This window comes from Apteryx rowi, unplaced genomic scaffold (genome assembly GCF_003343035.1).
Source record: "Apteryx rowi isolate R43461 unplaced genomic scaffold, aptRow1 scaffold_30, whole genome shotgun sequence".
Taxonomy (NCBI): Eukaryota; Metazoa; Chordata; class Aves; order Apterygiformes; family Apterygidae; genus Apteryx; species Apteryx rowi.
In genome coordinates this window covers 3,740,042-3,761,881 of record NW_020449419.1, presented here as the reverse complement: position 1 = coordinate 3,761,881, position 21,840 = coordinate 3,740,042, and the positions used below count along the sequence as shown (strand labels likewise).

Sequence of the window (21,840 nt, the reverse complement as noted above, 5' to 3'; positions counted from 1 at the left end):
TCTTTTTGTATGCATGTGGAATTCACAATGAAGACTAAATGGTGAAGGAACTGAATAATGGCTTTGTTTTTTACTTGGTGAGTAAAGCATGCTTAGCAAAAGTCCCCCCCAGCAATTCTTTTACATAAGTATATAACATGTTTATATTTTTAGGGGGTATTTGCATGTGTTGAAGCTTATTCATACTGAAGTTGGATGACAGTATTGCTAGTCGGCAGATTCTTCGTGGGGAGAAAGAAACACAAATAAATTCATATAATATAACTTGTATTAAAAGGATTTTCTGAAATATACCTGGTATTTCTTCAAATACCAGAACATTCCTACTTTGGAATAAAGGTCTGGTGTTCAGGCACAAAGATTCTTACCCTGCTAATAAAACAGTGGAGTATTCATTAATACTTATGATTTTCCCATCTTCTGCACTCTGGAATAGCCTCATAATCTGACCTTCTTTCATATTGCAGCTGTGCCAATATCATCAAGTTTCCCATTATTGATGTAGGAGATAACTGTATCCCCTGATAAACTGTAATATAAGAAAATCACATATCATTCCATAAACAAAAACACCAAACATTAATGAGCTAAGAGCCATATGATGAGCTTTACTTTTAGGTTATGTCTGTGTTAGTTTGCTTGCTGGGATGGTTTAACCTGAGCTACAGCTCCCTCTTTTTTCTGTACAGTGTACTTAAGGCTTGACTCAAGCCTGATAAAATCAAAAAGAGTGTTTCTACTAATTCTACTTATCCTTCAAGCTACAGAATTGAACTGTGAATTTTTGTGCTTCTCGATCCAAAATCTGATGGATCGTGCCCAGTTATGTGTTGTAGTTGCCCAAAGGTGAGGCTTAAAAAGGTTCTCCCGCATAAAGTCTCCTTGGCTAAGTTTGGTTACAACTTCCCTGAAAGCAGTCATAGACGTTTTTTGTACTGAATCTCTAATACAGCTGTTTGTGTAAGTTTAACAGTTAAAAAAAGGAGAAGGGCGGGGAGAGAAAGTTTGCTGTAAATAGGCCTGAATCCCTCTCCATTCTTCCCAGCCCATGATACTATTTATGCCCAGTTTCAGATGAATCTTCTTAATCATGAGAACCAATTTCATTGCCAAAAAGTGTTTATAGGTAATATGCCAACAAACCACCATGAGGCTGGCTTTGTGGTCTAGTATCACGAGATCCTCACGTCTCTATAASCAGTGAGGTGGTATCAGTGTTTGGAAAATGTACTAGCATTTTTCTGTGCTGGCGTGACTCTAGCAGCATTTGCTTTGCTCTGCAGGCCAGGTACATAGAATTCCTGTGCTGGGTATCCAGCAGAACACTGCTGCTGGCAGAACTGTTTTAACTAAGCTAATGAAGAAGTACTTTCCTGCAAAAAAGAAGAGCCTTTTCTAATGTTCGTCCTTTATATTAGACTGATATGGCCAGATTTGCTCTAGAGAACTTTTCTAGCTTTATTAAGCTTACACTGATCATATATTTAACCTACTGTCCTTATTTGGGATGTAAATAGGGCAACTTACACATCTTGACAACTGTAAACTTAGCATGAGTTTGAAAATGAGCATTTAGGCTGTAAATTTCATGGGGTGGGGAAGAAATAGCAACCTTTTTTTTGTTCTGAATAAAATGTTTAGCGCATGGGATTTCCACCCATGTCTAGGGTGGCTGACAGTACTAATAATTTATTTGTTTTAAGATTGCTTTTATATAATTCAGTTTATAACATGGGACTCTTCAGATGCCTTTGACATTAACAACTGCGAGGCTGCAAGCACAAGTGTTCAAACTGAGATACCTGTTGCCAGCCACTGAAATACCACTGACTGATAACCTAGCATTGCTTTGCAGATAAGGGCCCTTTCTCAATAGTGCCCTGTGGGAGTAGTGCTTTCAGGAGCAGAGAAGTATGGCTGCTCAGTCAGAGTTACTGAGATACTGACATCTTTCCCTGAAGGATCAGAAAAGGATGAGGGCCACAGTGCAGTACTTCTTGGAGAGACCAAGGTAAAAAAATGGCACCAGTCACACTGAGGAAAATGGGCACATGTGACTTACCCCCATTATGCCTAAAGAGCTGTAGAGGCACCCACAAAGCATTGGAAGTGCTTTTGTTCTTTCTGAACATCGAGCTCTTTCTCTGTTGGTTTTATATACGACTTCATGTAAACCACTCTGCTGACAGATTGCAGAGAAAATTTTACTCTCTGTCCATTACAATAATTCTAGGTAAAATTGTATTTATAGCTCTGCTCTGCAGTTTCCTTGATGGCAAAGTTTGTATCTGTCCTACATGAGTGTGTGTGAAAATTTACTCAATGTCAGTTGCTGTGATGACACTTGCTAGTTCAGTGGCATATGCAAAACAGTTTCCAAAAGAAAAAGTATGGAAATGAGACTGTAACTGTCGAAACATAGGGACTAAGATCCTTGGTGGTATGTGAGAAGCGAAAAGATTGGCAGTGTGCAGCTGCCTTATGCTGCTGTATTTTAATCATGACTTGCAACAAACAGCCTTTTATTACACTGGTTCTTGGCACCTTCTTTATAGGATCACCAGTAGTGACCATAGCAATTTTGCAGAATTGCTTGGATGATCAGAACAAACACATCTTCACTTGTGACCCAAGTCTGAATTTGAACTTGAGTCCTTGGAGGTGAAAACCTTGTCCATTAACTTACAACACTGCCCACTATTGCCTTTGCCAGCAGGCTGCTCTGTGAACAGCTGCTGTAGCACGAAAGGCCAAAGGGAAGTGCCTCAGTTTTGCCCTAGTCCTTTCACACCTCCAAGTTACTGGAACATACCCAAGTGCATGGTAAACTGCAGGCTCTTTGCAGTGCAGAACAAGCTGTGCAGTTGACTTTAACTGAAACACGAATCATGTCAGTCCTAAATTATTTTAATCCAATCAATCATCTCTTTAAAGGGTTATAAAGAGACAGCAAAACAGAAAGAATGGCTGCCAAGCAGAGGATACAGGACACAAATAAAGCTGCTAAGATGAAATGAAATATGAACGAATAATGATTTATTCCAAATACCACTGGGGTTACAGTGTGAATGAGTGGGAAAGATATTCAGATGCAATGAGTTTTGTAGGCTTTCCCCTGAATGATTTTCATGGTCTCAGTAGAGGCAAAGGGAAAGTAAAGCTGCATTAGGTACATAAGGAGGACACACAAGAATTTTGAAATGCTCCAGAACCAATTCTCCCTAATTAATATATGCTTTTCAAGTCTTTTTTTAAGTAGACAAGCAGTAACAGCTGTAGTTCTTTTTATAGATACAAAATAATCTCTAGTACATGTTGGAGTTGAAGGATATAGAGAACAACATGCTGTGGATTCATAAGGCTTTTCTAGCCATGGAAGTATTCTTTTTATGTCCTCTAAAAGTGGAAGGGAATGCAGAAGAATGCAGAGTACAGCCTTCAAGAATGCTACTTGGGAATGAAATTATGACAGGAGAAAAAATGTTAGCTCTAGTGACACATACCATACCCTCATGCATCTTATTAACACATGAAACGGCATGTCTGAGCTTTGATCCATTTTCTTGACAGGTTCAGCCTTTTGCTGCCCCTGTGAAATGGGCAGTAATAAAGCATTCCCATTTGCTAGTGTTTGATTCCCACTTTGCACTGGTGTGAATGGCCTTCATGACAAAGGATGGGAAGAATTGCAGCTTCATGTTTTCAAATAATTTTTAAAACCTAAACAATAAGTCATAACAAAATTCTTCAGACTTGATGAGTATCTTTGAGCACAGTTCCTGTTTGAAGATGATATGTTTTTCCCCTCCTTATTGCTAGCTGAATATATGATCAGTTTAATATTGTCCTCTGTCTGAAGACAATATCCGGTTGTGGTAGGTAAAGGCAGGAACTGTAATAGCTCTTTTCCATCTCTAATGCCTATGATTTTATTTACATAAAAACATCCTGGATTTTGAACAGTTTGTTTCTTTTGGCATCTTATTACCTGCCTGAACTGTCTATTCATTCACGATCCCAAATCTGGCTGCTGCGAAAGTCATTATCAGTTCAATTTTTAGTTGTAATAACCCTGTATGAGATAAGTTTCCAAAAGTTTGCTTCAAATCAGTGCCCCAAATCTTCTGGAACCTGCTGTAGCTTTTTTCAAAGGGATGAGCTGGTTACATTTTTGTTTTAAGGCTCTTTCTGACGTGATATTAAAAAGAGTGGTTTACTTAGAACAAAGCTACTTGCTGGGTTCCTTCCATTCTTTGGAATAAGCAGAGAATTACTTGGGGGGTGGGGATGGTGCAGGAAAGAACTGTTTCAATAGTTCTTTGTGCCCTGTGCTTTTGTGGTTAGAAAGTATATATTCCCCAGTGTGGACTGACTACACCTCATTATTGCTGGATTGCAAACTTCTGTGGCTTGTAGATTAATTCTGTCCATTTATTCTCATGCCCTAGAAGGAGCACCAGGTAAGAACAGAAAATTACTATTTCATAGAAATGTTTTCTTTCCTTTCTGGAGGAATAAGTACAATTCACTGGATGTAGTCATCATGGAGAAGACCTTGCCTATGTGGATACTGCTGGATAGAGAAGGCAAAAATTAAAACGCTGATGTGGAGAGGATGTGGATTCCACACGTGTAGAACAAATCTTTATGGGCAACTAATCCTTCTCCACCTAAGGTTTACTTTAGAAAAGCATACCTAAAGATAAACTATTTTGAAGAATTGGAAGTCAATTGTATTTCCTTAATCATAAGACATTTCACTCCATATACTGCTTTGAGCTCTGCATTCTTCTCTTGACACCTGCTAAGGGGAAGTGAGGAGGAGCTTTCTGGTTCATTCCTATTGCTCAGAGGAGGTTAGCTAAATTGTGTTAAGCTGCTCTCTAAATGACTGTCAGAAAAAGAATCTAGGTATGGAAAAGTAGCATAGGCTTGTCTTCAGTGTGATTCCCTTCCCTTCCCTCAGAATCTCAGAAGTTAAAATAAAGATCCCAGACTTCAAACTTCTGCTCAAGTACATTGCCTTTCAACCATACTGTACAAGAAAATGAGGGAAAACATGTTATTAATGAGAGAAGGGAGCACTGACTGCATGATTAAGTTTTCATTTTCTAGAGGAACTTCACAATAATGAAGAAAACATCTGCAGGAAGTAATGTTAGTTTTTCCCAAAAATCTTTCAGCTTTATCTCTGTAATAACTTTGAAATTAAGCTACACTTAAGTGAAAAAAGGTCAGTTTTGAATCTCGTATTTCCCCTTCCTCCCAAGTTAATCTTAAGAGGCTTGTAGGTAAGATCTATACAGTGGTGGTATATATCTGAGCAGAGTAAAATCCAAGTGAAAGAAATCATTTCATGAGCTGCATAAAGAAGAAATATTAAAATTATGATGTGACTCAGATTAAAAAAGAGCATATCAGAACAATGCAGGAAGGTTTTCTGGATTCAGCTGATCCATGGTTATTCCAGAGATACTGACTAAGCTGATACTCTGGTTTGCACCACCCACTTCTGGCTGTGGCTCTCGATCTTAGGGTACAGGAAAACAGAGCTGTATTCAGAAGGTGGCTCTACTCCTTGGACATTGCTGTATGTTACTATAATGCTGGGTATCTGGGCTGCAGATGGTCTCTGGTGAGACTCTCCTTTTCTTAGTCCAATGCCATTCAGGCTTTCACCTGCCTAAAGCATGCAAGCATTTAAGAGAAATAGAAATCAGAGATGTTTACAAGGAGATCGGGTTGCAGCATCTATGAAAAAGCAACATATGTTTAGATAAGCGCTTTGATAATTCTAACTACTAACTCAAAGACAGACTTAAAGGATGGAGGAAAAGATAGACCTGAACACTTTTGGAATGTTTCACAAGTACCTTATGAGAAAACTGTTGTTAAAGAGGTTAATGTATTAAAGCACAGACTTTGCATTTGCTACTTCAGAATCTGGTCTACTGTGGTAAAAGACCAGGCTAATGACAGCACATCCATCCATGAACAAAAGTGCTGAGAATGTGCTCAAAGGGTCTATGAATTCAGTGAAATAAAGAGTTCCTACATAAAGAAATCGAGATAAGCAAGATGGCACCTGTTTAGGTTCATCGTGGCATGGAAATTTTGAAAGGAGAAGCAAACTGGAGAAAAGAGTGAAAACAGGAATTGAAGGGAAGCTTATTTTGACAGTAGCAGTGCTAGCTGTGACTTGCACAGGACCAAAAAATGAGAATGTTAGGATGATGCTAGCAATAGCTTATGAGGATCACTACTAACAATGCAGAGTTAATTTAAGATGTTTATATTACATTGTGATTAATATTGCAAAGATTAAACTAACTCCCATTTTGCTTTCATCCAGCAACTCTTTTCTCTTATTTCCTCATCTGTCAAGACTTAGAGCAAGTTAACTCACTTGTGGCAGATGTCAAAAAAATATCAATATACTGTAGCTTTGTTAAATGGAAGAAAAAAGAGGCACTAGGACAACGTCTTACTGAATAAGTGCTATGGCATGTTTCAGAAACTTACCTGGGTTTCCTGCAAGTTGCATGTTTTAGTTGGTTGGCACTACCCAAAACAGAGAACATTAAACAGTTAACAATATCAATTTGTACAGTAATACTTTCCACAAGACAATGGCTGTTTCAGATGGACAGCCATCTGAATGGCTTATCTTCCCRTGTGTATTATTTATATAAAGTCTGGCACAAAATTAAGACTTCCCTGCTCAACTAAGGAAATCACAGACCTTATCAGGGAGACTGCTGAATCCATGGAAATAGTCAAGTTCCTTGGAAAAGTTGGACTTAAGGAGAACTGTGTAGCACATACATTCTCCATCAATCTCTGATTAGTTTCAGCAACGCATTCTACAACTTGTGGCATTTTTTTGTATTCTATTGGGAGCATCATCTTATTTTTGCATCTTAACAAATGAGTTAATTTAAGCTCCAAGACTGGGAGAAAATGTCATTAGTTTTTATTTGCTCAATTAGACCCATGGCAAATATTAAAGTAACAATTCTTACAGCAGGTGTAGCAGTGTACTCTGTGACATTCAGATCCACCATGGATATGTCATCAGAATCTACAAATGTCTGAAAAAAGAACACAGACAAGAAAGACAAATGACATATAAGTATGTCACAATATCCTGCAAATTTGAAATGCAAAGGGTAGGAAAAAAAAAAGGGACAGCAGAGGACTGAAATGTAGCAATATACTAAGGACAGCTTCGTCTTCTACCTCTCCAGTAACTATATTTGTTCATTTAAGAACAAATGGGGAGACAACAAAAAGATGGGTCAAGTAATTTGTACACTGAAAAGCAAGTATTACTGAATACAAACTTAAATAGAAGCCATACCACTCAGATGCTAAGTTCCTCTGCCTGCCAGAAATGCAACAAAGACAGCTAAATAATTAACCAGTTGAGGACCTTTTACAGCCTCAAGGTATTAATTCATAAGTTATCCCCATCTTCTAGGCAGGAACATTCATGACTAATTATGATAAAATGTGCAGATTTATTAACCTACCAGTTGTCTGAGAACTTAGATATTACACAATCTATTACCTTCTCAAAAATCCCAGAATCATGGCTTTTTGGTTTAGGTTTGGCTCTTATGTTACTAGTTTCATTTGTGTCTTTTCCCATTTCAGAGGAAACCTGTCTGCTAGCAGGTCTGGAGACCACAGTGGTGATACCAGTTTCTGTATCAGTACAGCCCTATGAATACAACAAAAACAATCACTTTAGGTTCTGTAGATTTCCAGCCAATTTGTCCTGTGAAAATCAGCTTTACCTAGACAGAAATTACAAGAGGGACGACATTTTATAAAAGACATTTCACAAAAGCTATGTCATGTACAGCTTAATACATTCTTTTGCATATAACTGGTACAAACAAAACTATCAAGTCTTTTAAGTCTAAAATTCAGCTTACTTTTTCATAGGTTTCAAGTACTGCATGTAAGAAATTAAAAAATATGTAACAAGCTTGGCAGTAATATGTTAGAGTAAGATCACTATGGTACAGTGGATCACATAGGAACAGTGGTATGTTATAAAAAATAACATGTTCTGGGAAGTATTGATAGGAGCATGGCATAGAAGAGAATAGCTGTCTCCCTTTACTCAGTACTAATGAAGTCTAACATGGGTTACTGTGTCTAGTTTTGAGCACCTTACCTGAAGAGAGCATAGATAAACTCTCCAGGGGACAAAATAAAAAAGAGGTGCAGAAAAACATGACTGTGATGGAACTGAAGGAGTTGGTCTGTTGAGCCTGTTTTATCAAGAGAAAATCCCAAGTGGAGATGCTGTAGAAGAATTTTAATACATAACAGATTGATTGCTCCAAGGAGGATCAGGATCATTTTTTCTATATAACTGTGGGGAAGGGGAAGACAGGAGAAGGGGAAGGAAAAAATACACTTAATTTGCAACAGTGACAATCAAGGTTGTATTTTAAGAAGCAGCTTTCTAACTCCTAGGGAAGCAATGCACTGACATAGCAGTTTTCCACTTGAGTATTTCAAAATCTTTGCATTTGACAAGATGTTCTAAAGCAGATAGGTCTGTTTTAGAAATGCTGAACTGAAGCACAGGAAGATGAAGAGACTTGTTCCAGTGTCACATGTTAACTTGGGAGAAATATCCGTGTAGAGCCAACACATCGTGACTTCCAATCCCTTACTTGTACCTGGATTGTACTAACAGTAATGTGGTATCAAGCTATGTACATGCACTGTATTAATTATCGTGTTTCTGTTGAAAATACTGTATAAAATGCTGGCAATTAAATAGATAAAGGACACGCTGGGATGATTGATATTTAAGATCTTTAGATCCAGCACTAAAAAACTCCCCAACGCAAATATGTACTGTCTAATTTGATGTTGCTTATACTTGTAAGGAATTTCAGCAGTTTGATGTAACACAAGAAAATAAATGGACTTGTGTAAATAGAAGAAGTAGAGAAAAAAAAGAGAATCAGGCCCATGGGTGGGGTTGGGGAGTTGTCCCCTTATGTTTCCATTTTAGAACGCTAAATGAAGTTCAAGTTGTTCAAATACCTTCGCATAGAGAATCTGCCTTTAGAACTCATCAGCACAATTTCTTATGTTGCCAGTAATAACCTTGTTTTCTTTTTCTTTTTTTTTTGTTTGAAAAGTCAAACTAAGGAAAAAATCATAGTCAGCGTGTGCCTCATTTGTTAAATGTCACTCCTGAATATGTGTATGTTTTGAATGCACTTCAGGCATTAGAGTTGACAGGTAGCATTGACTTTTATCCATTGCACCTTTTACAATTTCACACTTTGTGCTTTCACTAAATATTTCTTTGCTGATACATTCATAATTACCCCAGCAAAAACTACCAGAGCAACAACAGAGTATGGTGACCAGGAAATGACATAAAGCAAGATGACAATCAGTGCAATTTTGGCCATCCTCCACTTATTTTTCACCCTCTGATACTGTTTCTGGAACTCTTTATTTCCATGTTTGCATCCAAATGTCTGAATAGACCTAGGAGAAATAAACATATTACAGCAGAAAGGGAGGTAGGGTTGACCAAATAACTTCATAAAATGGGGAAACAATTACTCTCACACTAGTTCATGCTAAAAGTCATATGCTTTTAATGTATGTTAACTGTATGTGACCAATTCCTCACAATTAAAATGCACTTTTGTTACACTATTTAATGGCAAAATTCCCATTTGCTTCAGTGGAGAAGACAGTCCTGTGCCAAAAAAAATTTCCAGATAAATCAGGTATTCAAGCTTTTACCTTCCTCTAGCTCTTTGTCAAACATGGAATTTGCAGTTCAATTCCATCTATTTTTCTGTGGAATAGTTGTTGATACACTGTTATTAGGTGTCTCTGATGTCTCTTTGGTATTTCTTTTCAGAGTTGGTTAATTTACATAATCCTGCCTCATCTCTAGATTTCTCAGGCTGCTGCTCATACCCTTTTCTGAATCATTAGTGAATATACTGAGTGGCTTTGGCTTAAATTCAGAACCCCGAATAACCTTTTTAAGGATCATACTTCTTACTATATTGATTATTGACAGAATTCTTATTTTGTTTCCTTTCTCAGTAATAGATACAAAGTCAAAGTGAAGAACTTTCCATTTTTCTTTTGTTAGTTTTTTTGTAAAAAAATAAGCAGTCATTTAAACTAAGGAATGAAAACCTAGACTGTTGGCTACTTACTTGTTGGCCTTCTTGATAGCCTCAAAGATAAATATATAACTGTATATGATAGCAATCAAAGGAATGAAAAAGACAAAGCAGAAAAGCAGCATTGTATAGGCACGGACTGATGGGGTGAAAGTTATGTAGTCCCAGGAACAGGAAGTCAGCAGACCCTCAGGAACATATGCACCTAGAAAGACAGGAGAAGGGTTAAGCCRTGAGGTGATGCTTATTAAATATTCTGAGTGCAGAATTTAGAGAAAGATACTCAGAATAATGAGGGACTTAGTCCTATTCTGTTTGAGGGAAAAAGAGTTTAAAAGGATACACAATTCTTTTAAACCACCTCTTTTTATTTTCTCTTACTCTATTGCCCTGTTGTATTTGACTGAATCATCCTGTTTCAGTTCTGGAATATGATTTAAAGCTCAGTGTAGTCAAAAGGCATCTCCAAAGCTTCAGTGTGTCTTGGATCAGACCCATGTTGTTTTCAGATACCTCCATTTCATCTCAAATTGCTGTCCTCCCCAGGAGTGAAATGAAACTGATTGCAGTAGCTACCTCTTTTTAAATTCTGCAGATTAGGGAAATTTATTGTGCAAAGGAGAGATTTATTGTGCAGATCAAATTAATTTTGTCATGAAATAAAGTCAAGTACATGTAAAAGAAAAATCACACATACATAAGATTCTGCCTGAAATATAATCTCCTTAGAGAAACTGTGTCAAACTGTTAAGTAAAGAAATTGTCAACAGCAATGTATTTTTACCTTTGTATTTTAATTTTTACTCTTTACAGTGATATTTTCTGTTGGACTAACTCTTAAAAATATTGTACCAGATGTTCCCATATACATCTAATTATTTTATGAGAGTTAGTACTGCAGATACTATTAGAGTCTAATTATAAGATAAACTTAATACCCTTCAAGTAATTATTCTGCAATCTCACATTAAGATTCTAGCATCTAAAATTATATGCCATAATTCTCTTCTTAAATCTCCTAATTAAACTGAAGGCTGCTTCTCCAAGTACTGCAGTTTGCCTGCTAAGCATGCTACATGTTTAAGGGGAGCCAGAATTACAATAACAAAACAGTAACAGGAAAATCTACTGAAATTCCACTCAGCAACTGAGTTTGTTGCAACATCCTTTGGGAAAATAAAAAATTACTATTTTCTCACCTCAGTTGAGCTCACACTCATTCTATTTTGAAATTAGGGAACACAATAATGGGCAGGGTTTTTAACTGACAAGTTCATTCTAACTTAGTGACTGAAAACTGGTGACTCATAGAAAACAAATTCATGGTACTGAGGCAGATTCAAATGGAGAAGAATAGCAGAAACTCTGTGTTATAAGCAGCAAGGATCAAGATGCTGTATATGTGCTCCAATTTCCATGCATAAAATTTACATTTACAAAAGCAAATTAGTTACCTAGTTATTACTAAACACCATCCTTACTGGAAGCCTTAGTGAAGACACCAATGGCTGTCTGAATGGTGTGACCAACTCCTAGTGCAATTTGCCCTTCTAGAATACAGTCAAGATACGTTGAAGACGTACTTGCACAAAACACTCAGACTGTATTCCTCTTTTATATGAATAAAGGGATTTTATATGAATAAAGAGATTTGCATTGCCAGCACTCAGGAAAAAGTCATCAGAAAAAAATTTTATTAATTTCACCTTTACTTTATATTGTTCAGTTTGACTCAACAGAAGTAGGTATGGGATAATACGCAAGCCCATTTTTCATAAACTTCGGCCTTGATTTTATCTGCTGTTCTTTATATCATAAGTAATGAGTTCAAGGAAGAGTGCCAGCGTCATGTAATTTACCATGATATACACACTGTTTTTCTTTTCTTCTAATTCAAGATCCTTGGTTTCAATACATATCTAGCAATCTTCCTCAAATTGATTTCTTCAAGCCTAACATGCAAGCCATTAATTCACCCTTCTCCTACACCTGTAACAGACCAATCTTTAATCTATCATTTCCCCATGCTATGAGGCAAACAAACTTTTATTCCATTTCRCTTACTCCATCCAAAGAAGGGTGGGAGACTCCAAGCCAAAGAGTACAGCCAGACTCCTACCAGGATTATTAGCGCCTTCTTCTTAGACATCACTCCAAGAGAAGCCAGAGGTTTTGTGATGACAAAATATCTGTCCAATCACCGTCAAAGTGATCATAGATGTAATGTCAAAAAGAGCTCTGCAGAAAGCATACAGCTCACAGCCTTTCAATGAAGATGACAGAGGTAGCAGTGAAATTAATCCACCCATGCTAATTAAGAAACCATTTCTGGGAGAATTCAAGCCTGTGTTTCCTATGAACTAGTGTTTTCTGGAATTCTTAAAGCAATGGAGCTTCAGTTTTCCAGCAGTTGTAATTCTATTTCAAAGCTACTGTCTGTCTTGCTAATTACATAATCCATGGAGATAAACTTTAAAGATTTTGTTTGCTCATATTGCTGGAGACTATAATACTTAAGATATTTTCACTCACTGGCTTCTAATGTTTCTAGCAGGAAAATTTTAGCAGTCCCATGGTATCTTGTTTAACTCCAATTTTACTGCAGCTCCCCTAGAAACAACTATTTTGCTTAACAATATGTTATAGCTATTTTGATACCATGGAATCATTTATATCTAAAGGTCAGCATAACTGGAGTAAACATTCAAACTATAAATATATTCATGAGTCTGATTTTAATTATTCAAACAACATAATGCTTAGAAGCATTTTTTTTCATGTGTGCAATTAGACACTTCATGGAATGCAAAAAAACATGCTTTTGATCATCAGTAATCAAAATAGCAACATTACTTCTCTGACCTTCCTCTCTATCCTTACCTGGTCAAGATACATAGACTAGTCTTTCTCTTGCTACAGCTATATAGGAAGAATGAAAGCATCTTTACTCCACAGATTTTTTTGTACATTATTGAGCATGACTTCTTAGGACTGATTTGTATGTATACCTCCTATATCAAAGGTGAAAATCCCACTCTATTGAAGTCTGCAGCATTTTTGCTATTGACTTAAGTCACACTAAGATTTTGGCTGGGGTCGGAGACCTTCCTGCAGGTGGGCAGCCTTCTGCCTGCCAGATCAGGGGGYAGGTTTTAGATTCTGGAGAGTCAGGAATGAGAGAAGGATGATTCAGCAAAGTTCAGTTGACGTGCATTTTAAACACATCTAAATGGTGACAGAAGTAGCAGATGGAGGATTAAAACCCAACAACAAGAAGGAGCAGCTTTGAAGATTTGTTACACTTTTTTTTTTTTTTTTAAAGAGACAGCTGAAAGAGTTGATAACCATCTCTCCCTGTGTGGTTGAATCCCTTGAAACCATCTTTCATCTGATACTGACTGTTTAAATTGTAAATGGGTTTGGGCAGGGAACAGGGTTTTTTTCTAAACACTGATGAATCTTTTGGTCAGACATTCTAGTCACTGTTGTCATACAGCAACGACCAGATATCTTCTATAAATCATAAATTATCCCTGATTCTGACAAGAACATTTACTGAATGCATAGAAAATGTTCAGTTAATATTTTGTTGTGAAAACTCACTTTTGCGAGGCTTTCTGGTGAAATTTCCTGAGCAAGTTACCTATAGCAGCTATTAAACTGGTGTGTTGGGAGTTGATGCTCCTTTGTTGTAAAATTCTGCTAGTAACTAAATTATGAGATTTCTGGGAAAGAATGCTGGCAATATGGGACTAGTCCTGTGACTCACATTGCCAGTGTCTCCTTTTTATCTCATAAATGTAATTTTCCTCTCCATGGTGGGAATGTATTCATTGCCCACACACAAAAATAGTTCAAAGAAAGTTCTCAAGGTTGCAAAAATGAAGTACCTGAGGACTAGGAAATACTGCATTAACTACTGTTAGCATAAGAACATACTTAGTAATTTCTTAGAAATGGTATATACAGACCTTTCTCACCAAAAATCCAGTGTTTGTGGAGACTGTTGGTGAAAAAAATTGGAGACTGTGTAATGGATATCAGGAAGTCACTAATAGCTAGATTGGTGATGAATATGTTGGCTGGTGTTTGGAGGCTCCTACTCCTAGAAAGAAAAGATCAGAAGGAATGTTGCTAAACTCTGTTGCCCAGTTAATTATGTTGTTCCTCTTTCCCATGAGCCTTGGCAGCTTCACAGATACCAAGGCACACTACATAACAAGCTAGAGCAGAGTGCTTCTCATTTCCCTGATGAGAGAACACAAGCAAGGCTCAGTTTTATACCCTTATACTCCTGTGTGTTTTAGAGGATTGTTTTGATAAACAGCTCAGTGATGGGGATAAACCACATTGTTCTTTAAATATCCTGACCCAGTGCACTGYATGTCCATGACTAACAGGAAATTAAAGCTGATGTACTCTATGGATTAACTGGATCTGGGTCATGCTGAGCTGAGGGGGAGGGAAAGGGGCTTTTCCACTGCTGACAAGATCAGCAGTGACTTCCAAATACAGGGATTAAGCAAACTCACTATGTACCACATCAAGCATTTTGATTTATATTAATTCTTCTCCACAACACTCATTTTGCTGGACCAGATGCTGACTTTGAAAAGAGCAATAGCCAGCCTTTAGCGTATCCTGCCTGCGTATTTTGTTCACAATGGTACAGTACAATGCTTTAAAGGGTACACATACAAGCTCATCTGAGAGCTCCTCAGTCTGGGGTTTAGTGTAGCTTTTTAGCTCCTTTCTCAAATTTTCAGTCTTAGACACAATTGAAAAATATCAAAATAAATTATGGGTTCTTTGCACTGATCCATAATCAATCACTAGGTCTATCCTAAGTGTCAATTTAGGAGCAAGGAGATAGTAGTAGTAGATGCCTAAGGGGGCGCGTATATTTGCTCATTAGTCTACAGAGTTACTGAACATAATTCTGTTTTAGACAGCTGGCTGTCTCTTAGAGTTTTGCCATTATTTAAGACACTTTTGGTATCACCATTGCTTTGCTATCAGTATCCCTTCCTGTCCTCATAACATCCTCAGATGAAAACAGGCCATTCTCCTCTGTGTCCTCTACTGGAACTGCAACTGCTGTGACTGGATTTCCTGTGTGGGACCAGCTGGAGAACTAAGCTAGCTCATGTAATTTATCCTTCTCTCACATATCTAGTCTTCATGCCAGCACCCTTTCTGTCCCGAAAGCCGTGTCATTCACACCAAAGCGTTGGTACCTACTCAGAATGCACACACTGTTTTCTGTTACAGACCTAACAAAATGTGAGATTGTCTGGGAAAACTTGCCACTATCTCACCCTTCATAATCTACTGTTTAATTCACCAGATAGATACAGCCTCTGGACCAAGATTAGTTTGGTCCACACCTCAGTGATTTAAGCTAACACAGTAAAAATTATCATATAATTGTTATTATTTAGGTTTATTACAGTAGTGCCTAAAGACCAATCAAAAAGTAGGACCTCACTGGCCTAGACATGATGTCAGTGATCTCTGCCCCAGTGCGACAAAACAGAAACCAGATGAACGAATAGGAATGGTACAAATATCACATTGTGGTCAGAGATCAGATTTCCTTTGGATATAAAAGTTGGGATGTGACTTTAGTTAACAACAAATAAGCAAAGAGGTAGTAAATGTGCTGAAAGTTCATAGCCAGTAAGGGACAGAGGGGGACAGAGCAAAGGAAGAGTAAGCGACAGGAGGAAGGAAACGTGTAAGATAGAAAAGTCATGTGGAAGAGGCAGGAGCAAAAACATCCCATTGGTCCAGTGCAGAACAGCCAATAGCTGAAAGTGAACTGAATGTTTTCTGCTTTGGCTCCTTTTCTATTGCTTGGAGTATCTGGGTGGTTCTTTGCAGTTTTGCTAACAGACCATGCTTAATGGGAAGAAATCAGAGCAAAATGACAGATTGCCACTTTTTTCCTAGTGAAATGTCTCTCAGTGCATTACTATGGTGGGGTTCTGCGCTGCATTTGCAGAACACAGTCACAGTGCTGTTAAAGACCATCCATGTGAGTACTGAAACAATATCCAAACAAAAGAGTTACCTGCAGAAAGCATAGATGACCAAGAAATTACCCAGAGTTCCTGTGATTCCCACTGTAAGAATGACTGCTCCAGTTGTGTAATGGGCATGGTCTGGGACATCCACCATAGGAAAGGCACGAGGAACATCTTGTGCAGTCATCTTCTACAGAGTAAACAAGAATTCACAGCTATATTGTCAAACTTGACTGAGTAAGCTGGCACATGCTTCTTCTCTAGAAGAGGGAATAGACAAGAATGGCAAAAACCAGCAAGCAAAAAAAGTCAGAATAAGCAAATTGCTTTCAAATTACATTTACTGTTGATCATCTTCTGAGAATAAATATGCCATCAGCAGTGCAAAGGTCAAAGGGTATTTTAGGTGTTTACTGATGTTAGATGTTCTTTAGATGTTGTTTAGCCTTTTGGTGAAGAAAAGCAGTCTGTTTTCGCCAAAAAGAAATAGAGGAATATAGAAGAGAAAAAGAGAGACAGAGAGGGATCCTTTCTGTTGCATCTGACATCAAGTAATGCAGTACTTAACAACAAGTAAATTTTCTGCAATTTTCATTTCATGAAAATTTCTATACCTGTGAAGTGTGATTTCTGTTGTCCTCTCACATCACTGGCTAGACTGCTCAAATTAAGTAGAAATAATATTCTATGAATAGATATGCATTTAATCCTTCAGTAGTGTGGCTATTTTGTTTCTCCCACTGAATAACTAACACTAAATTGCTAGTGGCCCTCAAGACTTAGTAACCAAAAGCCTGACAGCTTTAAGCAAGTCTTGCAAACTAAATTAAAGGTTAGAAAAACTAAAACGCAAAAACTTTTTATAAAGCAGCTTATGTCTGTTTTACATGCAAGTTTTCACTCTGGGCTGAGTGAACGTATTTTTCTCTCTGTGAAGTTTGTGATAAAGCACTTGATGAAAGCATTTGTGTCTAACTTATTAATGAGCTGTAGTTCTGATGACTATGGCATTTTAAATAATAATAGTTTTAAAACATTTTTTTGCAAGTGCCAGGAGCCACAAAGACTTTTTAAGCCAAGTGCTCCTAACTTAGTCATGAAGCAAACAAGAAAGCTACATCCAGAAAGCAGGATGACCTGACAGAAATGGAAGAGGACACAGGAACAGCTGTCCAAGCTGTCACCATTCTGCTGCCTGTTGATATAAAGTAAGGCAAGGAGACTTAAACACTCACCTCTGTGTAACTGCCACCATCCTACACGTGTCTTGGCATCAGCTCTGACCAACTAATGTCATGAAAAATACCAAGCCCAGTCCTCATTCATCTGAACAGACAAATCTTGCCTCTTCTTCATAACCCAGCTTTTCTCATCAGGGTGGCAGTCACTCTGGAATGGCATGCCATGACCATTGCTCATAACACAAACCTGCAAGCTGCGGCCATGGCATTCCTCACCTCCTGAGCTGCGAGAATCATGCCAGGGCTGAGCAAAGCCCAGCAGATATTTTGGATGGTTTGTAGCCTGCTTACTGTGAATACTGTCAACCTGACTTGTGGCCTAGGATCCAGGACCAGGAAACTGCCTATATCAAGGTCTGTACCTGTACCAAGCTTAAATCATGCTATGAAGGTGGCTATATTCTTTCCAGTCACCAGTACTGGCAGATGGTGCTACAGCTATCATCTGCACCCACTCCTAGGAGAAGGTAGGTTGCTGGTAGGAAAGGAGGAAAGTGCCTAGAAGTAGATTTAGAGTTTTCCCGTTATGCTATAGTTGTGTTAATTGTCAGAGTATGCAGGGATGTGACGAGGAAGGCCAAGGCCCATTTGGAATTAAATCTGGCGAGAGATGTCAAGGACAACAAGAAGGGCTTCTTCAAATACATCAGTAGCAAGAGGAAGACTAGGGAAAATGTGGGCCCTTTGCTGAATGGGGTGGGTGCCCTGGTGACGAAGGATGCAGAGAAGGCAGAGTTACTGAATGCCTTCTTTGCTTCAGGCTTTACTGCTCAGGCCAGCCCTCAGGAACCCCAGACCCTGGAGGCAAGAAAGTCTGGAGAAAGGAAGACTTTCCCTTGGTSGAGGAGGAGTGGGTTAGAGATCATTTAAGCAAACTTGACACCCACARATCCATGGGCCCTGATGGGATGCACCCACGAGTGCTGAGGGAGCTGGTGGACGTTATTGCTAGGCCACTCTCCATCATCTTTGAAAGGTCATGGAGAACAGGAGAGATGCCTGAGGACTGGAAGAAAGCCAATGTCACCCCAGTCTTCAAAAAGGGCAAGAAGGAGGACACGGGAAACTACAGGCCAGTCAGCCTCACCTCCATTCCTGGAAAGGTGATGGAGCAGCTCATCCTGGAGGCCATCTCCAAGCATGTGGAGGACAAGAAAGTGATCAGGAGTAGTCAGCATGGCTTCACCAAGGGGAAATCATGCTTAACCAAGCTGATAGCCTTCTATGATGGAATGACTGGCTGGGTAGATGAGGGGAGAGCAGTGGATKTTGTTTCCCTTGACTTCAGCAAGGCTTTBGACACTGTCTCCCATAACATCCTCATAGGGAAGCTCAGGAAGTGTGGGTTAGATGAGTGGCTAGTGAGGTGGATTGAGAACTGGCTGAATGGCAGAGCTCAGAGGGTTGTGATCAGTAGCKCAGAGWCTAGTTGGAGGCCTGTAGCTAGCAGTGTCCCCCAAGGGTCAGTACTGGGTCCAGTCTTGTTCAACTTCTTCATCAATGACCTGCACGCACGCACTCACACAAGCACTCACTTGTGCACTCACTCACTCCCTGACGCAAGCACTCACTCGTGCACTCACTCACTCACGCAAGCACGCACTCACACAAGCACGCACTCCCTGATGCAAGCATTCATGCATGCACTCAGGCACACACTCACGCACACATGCACTCATGCATGCACGCACTCACGCACTGACGCACGTGAGTGCTCTCTCACATGAGAACTAACGCAAACAGTCATGCACTCGCACTCATGCGAGCACTCACTGACACAAGCACTCATTCACACGAGCGCTCATGCTTGCGAGCGAGCACACACACGCTTACACGAGCACTCCCCCACGCACACACTCACGCATGCACTCATTCATGCACTAATGCACTCAGGCACTCAATCACTCACGCAGGCACTCATGCAGGCATTAACTCACAAACTCAAGCACTCACTCACTCACGCACTCACCATGGGAAACGGCTAGCTATGGATGTCGTGCCCGAGCAATACGGGTGGAAATCAATACTCATCGAGGCCTGCCGCTATCAAAAACGGTCAACATCGATAGGCAGCGATGCCTCCCGAGAGCAACATCGGCCCCAGAGCAAAAGCTATGCATGCCTGTTGAGAAGGAGCGGTTTCAGGGCCTATCAATAGTGTTCGATATCGAGCAGTATCGCCCCACCCTGACAATTATTGCCCTCCCATTTATTACTCTCACTTTTCAAATACTACACCCCCCTCTGACATATTGCACCCCCATGCCACTTATTACGCCCCCCCACCACTTATTACACCCCCACCACTTATCATGCCCCCTATCTAGTTATTACACCCCCCCACCCCCAGTTATTATGCACCCCCCACCACTTATTATATACCTTAACCACTATCGATAGGTCTGGAATTCGACAGGCATCGCTGCCGCTCCATCTTAAGATGGATCCATGTCGATAGCCTTCGATGCCTACCCAGGGCAGACTGGGCTCCAGCGCAAAAGCCAGAGATGCCTGTCGAGAGCGAGAGCTATCAATGGCGCTCGGCAGGCATCCGTATCTTCAGCTACCGACACCTACGGAGACCTAAGTGGTGCGATCCCTATGAGTAGGTATGGAAAGGGATGGGCCTCAGTGCCTCTTGAGATCGAGAGGGAGCGATGCATACCGAGGGGCGTGGCTTGCGTGAGTGAGTGCTTGAGTGATTGCTCGTGTGAGTGCCCACGCGAGTGAGTGCGTCAGTGAGAGCTCACGTGAGTGAGAGCTCGCTCGCATGACTGAATTCTCGCGTGAGTGCATGAGTGAGTGYGTAAGTGAATGATCCCGAGTGCTCGCCTGAGTGAGTGCATGCGGGAGTTCATGAGTGCATGCTCACGTGAGTGCTCACGTGAGTTGGTGCAAGCGTGAGTGCTCGTGTAAATGCTCACGTGAGTGCGTGTCTGAGTGTGAGTGACTGAGCGCGTGAGAGAGTACTCACGTGAGAGTGCTCGCATGAATGAGTGCAAGTGTTTGAGTGAGTGCGTAAGTGCTCATGTGAGTCAGTGCGCGAGTGCTCACGTAAATGAGCTGTCACACAAGCGATTGCTCGCGTGAATGAGTCCGCGAACACGTGAGTTTGTGAGTGCTCATGTGAGAGATGTAACTCATGCACTCAATCACGCAATCATGCGAGCAGTCACTCACGCAAGCACTCACTGAAGCGAGCACTCACACAAGCACTCAATCATGCGAGCGAGCGCTCACTCACGCACTCACTCATGTGAGCTCTCACTCACGCACTCGAGCACTCAAATGGGCACTCACTCACACACTCACGCAAACACTCAGTCATGCGAGCTAGCACTCCCGTGAGCACTCACTCCTGCAAGCGCTCATTCACTCAGGCACTCACTTGAGCAGTCAATCATGCGAGCGAGCACTCACATGAGCACTCACTCACATGAGCACTCACACACTAAAACATGCACTCACTCTGCGAGCACTCACTCACGAACTCACTCACGCGAGCACTCAATTACTCATGCACTCACGCACACGAGCACTCACGCATGCGAGCACTTAATTACTCATGCACTCACGCGAGCACTCACACAAGCACTCACTCATTCACATGAGCACTGACTCGCTCACGCACTCACTCACGCAAGAGCTCATGCGAGAGCTCACGCACGCACTCACGCCCGCACTCACTCACGCAAGCAGTCTCACGCGAGCACTCATTCACTCACTCACGTGAGAACTCACTCACTCAAGCACTCACTCATGTAATCACTCACACACTCATGCGAGCACTCTCACGTGAGCACTCAACGAGCACTCACTCATGCCAGCACTAACGCACTCACACACTCAAGCACTCATTCACTCACGCAAGCACTCACGCGAGCGAGCACTCATGCACTCGCTCACTCACGCGCTCCCTCACACACTCACGCGAGCACTCACTCGAGCAAGCACTCACACCAACACTAATGCGAGCACTCACGCAATCACTCACAAATGCGAGCACTATCATGCTAGCACTCTCTCACGCTAGCACTCAGGCAGGCACTCAGTCATGTGAGCACTCATGCACTCGCTCACATGGGCACACACTCACGCACTCATGCAAACACTCACGCGAGCACTCACTCACGTATGCACCTGAGCACTCTCACGCGAGCACTCACATGCTCATGCACTCAGTCACGCACTCACTCTCGCACTCATGCACTTAGGTGACCACTCACGAGAGCACTCACTYACGCACTCACGTGAGCACTGACGCACTCACGCATGCAGATGCACTCATGCATGCACTCACGCGAGCACACATGCTCTCACTCACGCTTTCACGTGAGCACACATGCACTCATGCACTCTCACGCACGCACTCACTCATGTGAGCAC

At 40.6% G+C, this 21,840-nt stretch overlaps 1 protein-coding gene across 1 annotated transcript in view; it reads right to left on the bottom strand.

The window, feature by feature from the left end:
• Positions 1-456: 456 nt before the first annotated feature.
• The window catches only part of OPN4 (opsin 4), a 39,949-nt gene continuing 18,565 nt past the window's right edge, over positions 457-21,840 (bottom strand). The window contains 11 exon segments of the mRNA XM_026069945.1: positions 457-529; positions 5,511-5,683; positions 6,523-6,561; positions 7,023-7,091; positions 7,571-7,723; positions 9,363-9,528; positions 10,221-10,392; positions 12,252-12,385; positions 12,387-12,450; positions 14,159-14,292; positions 16,261-16,403. Coding sequence (XP_025925730.1) covers positions 457-529; positions 5,511-5,683; positions 6,523-6,561; positions 7,023-7,091; positions 7,571-7,723; positions 9,363-9,528; positions 10,221-10,392; positions 12,252-12,385; positions 12,387-12,450; positions 14,159-14,292; positions 16,261-16,403 — 1,320 coding nt within the window.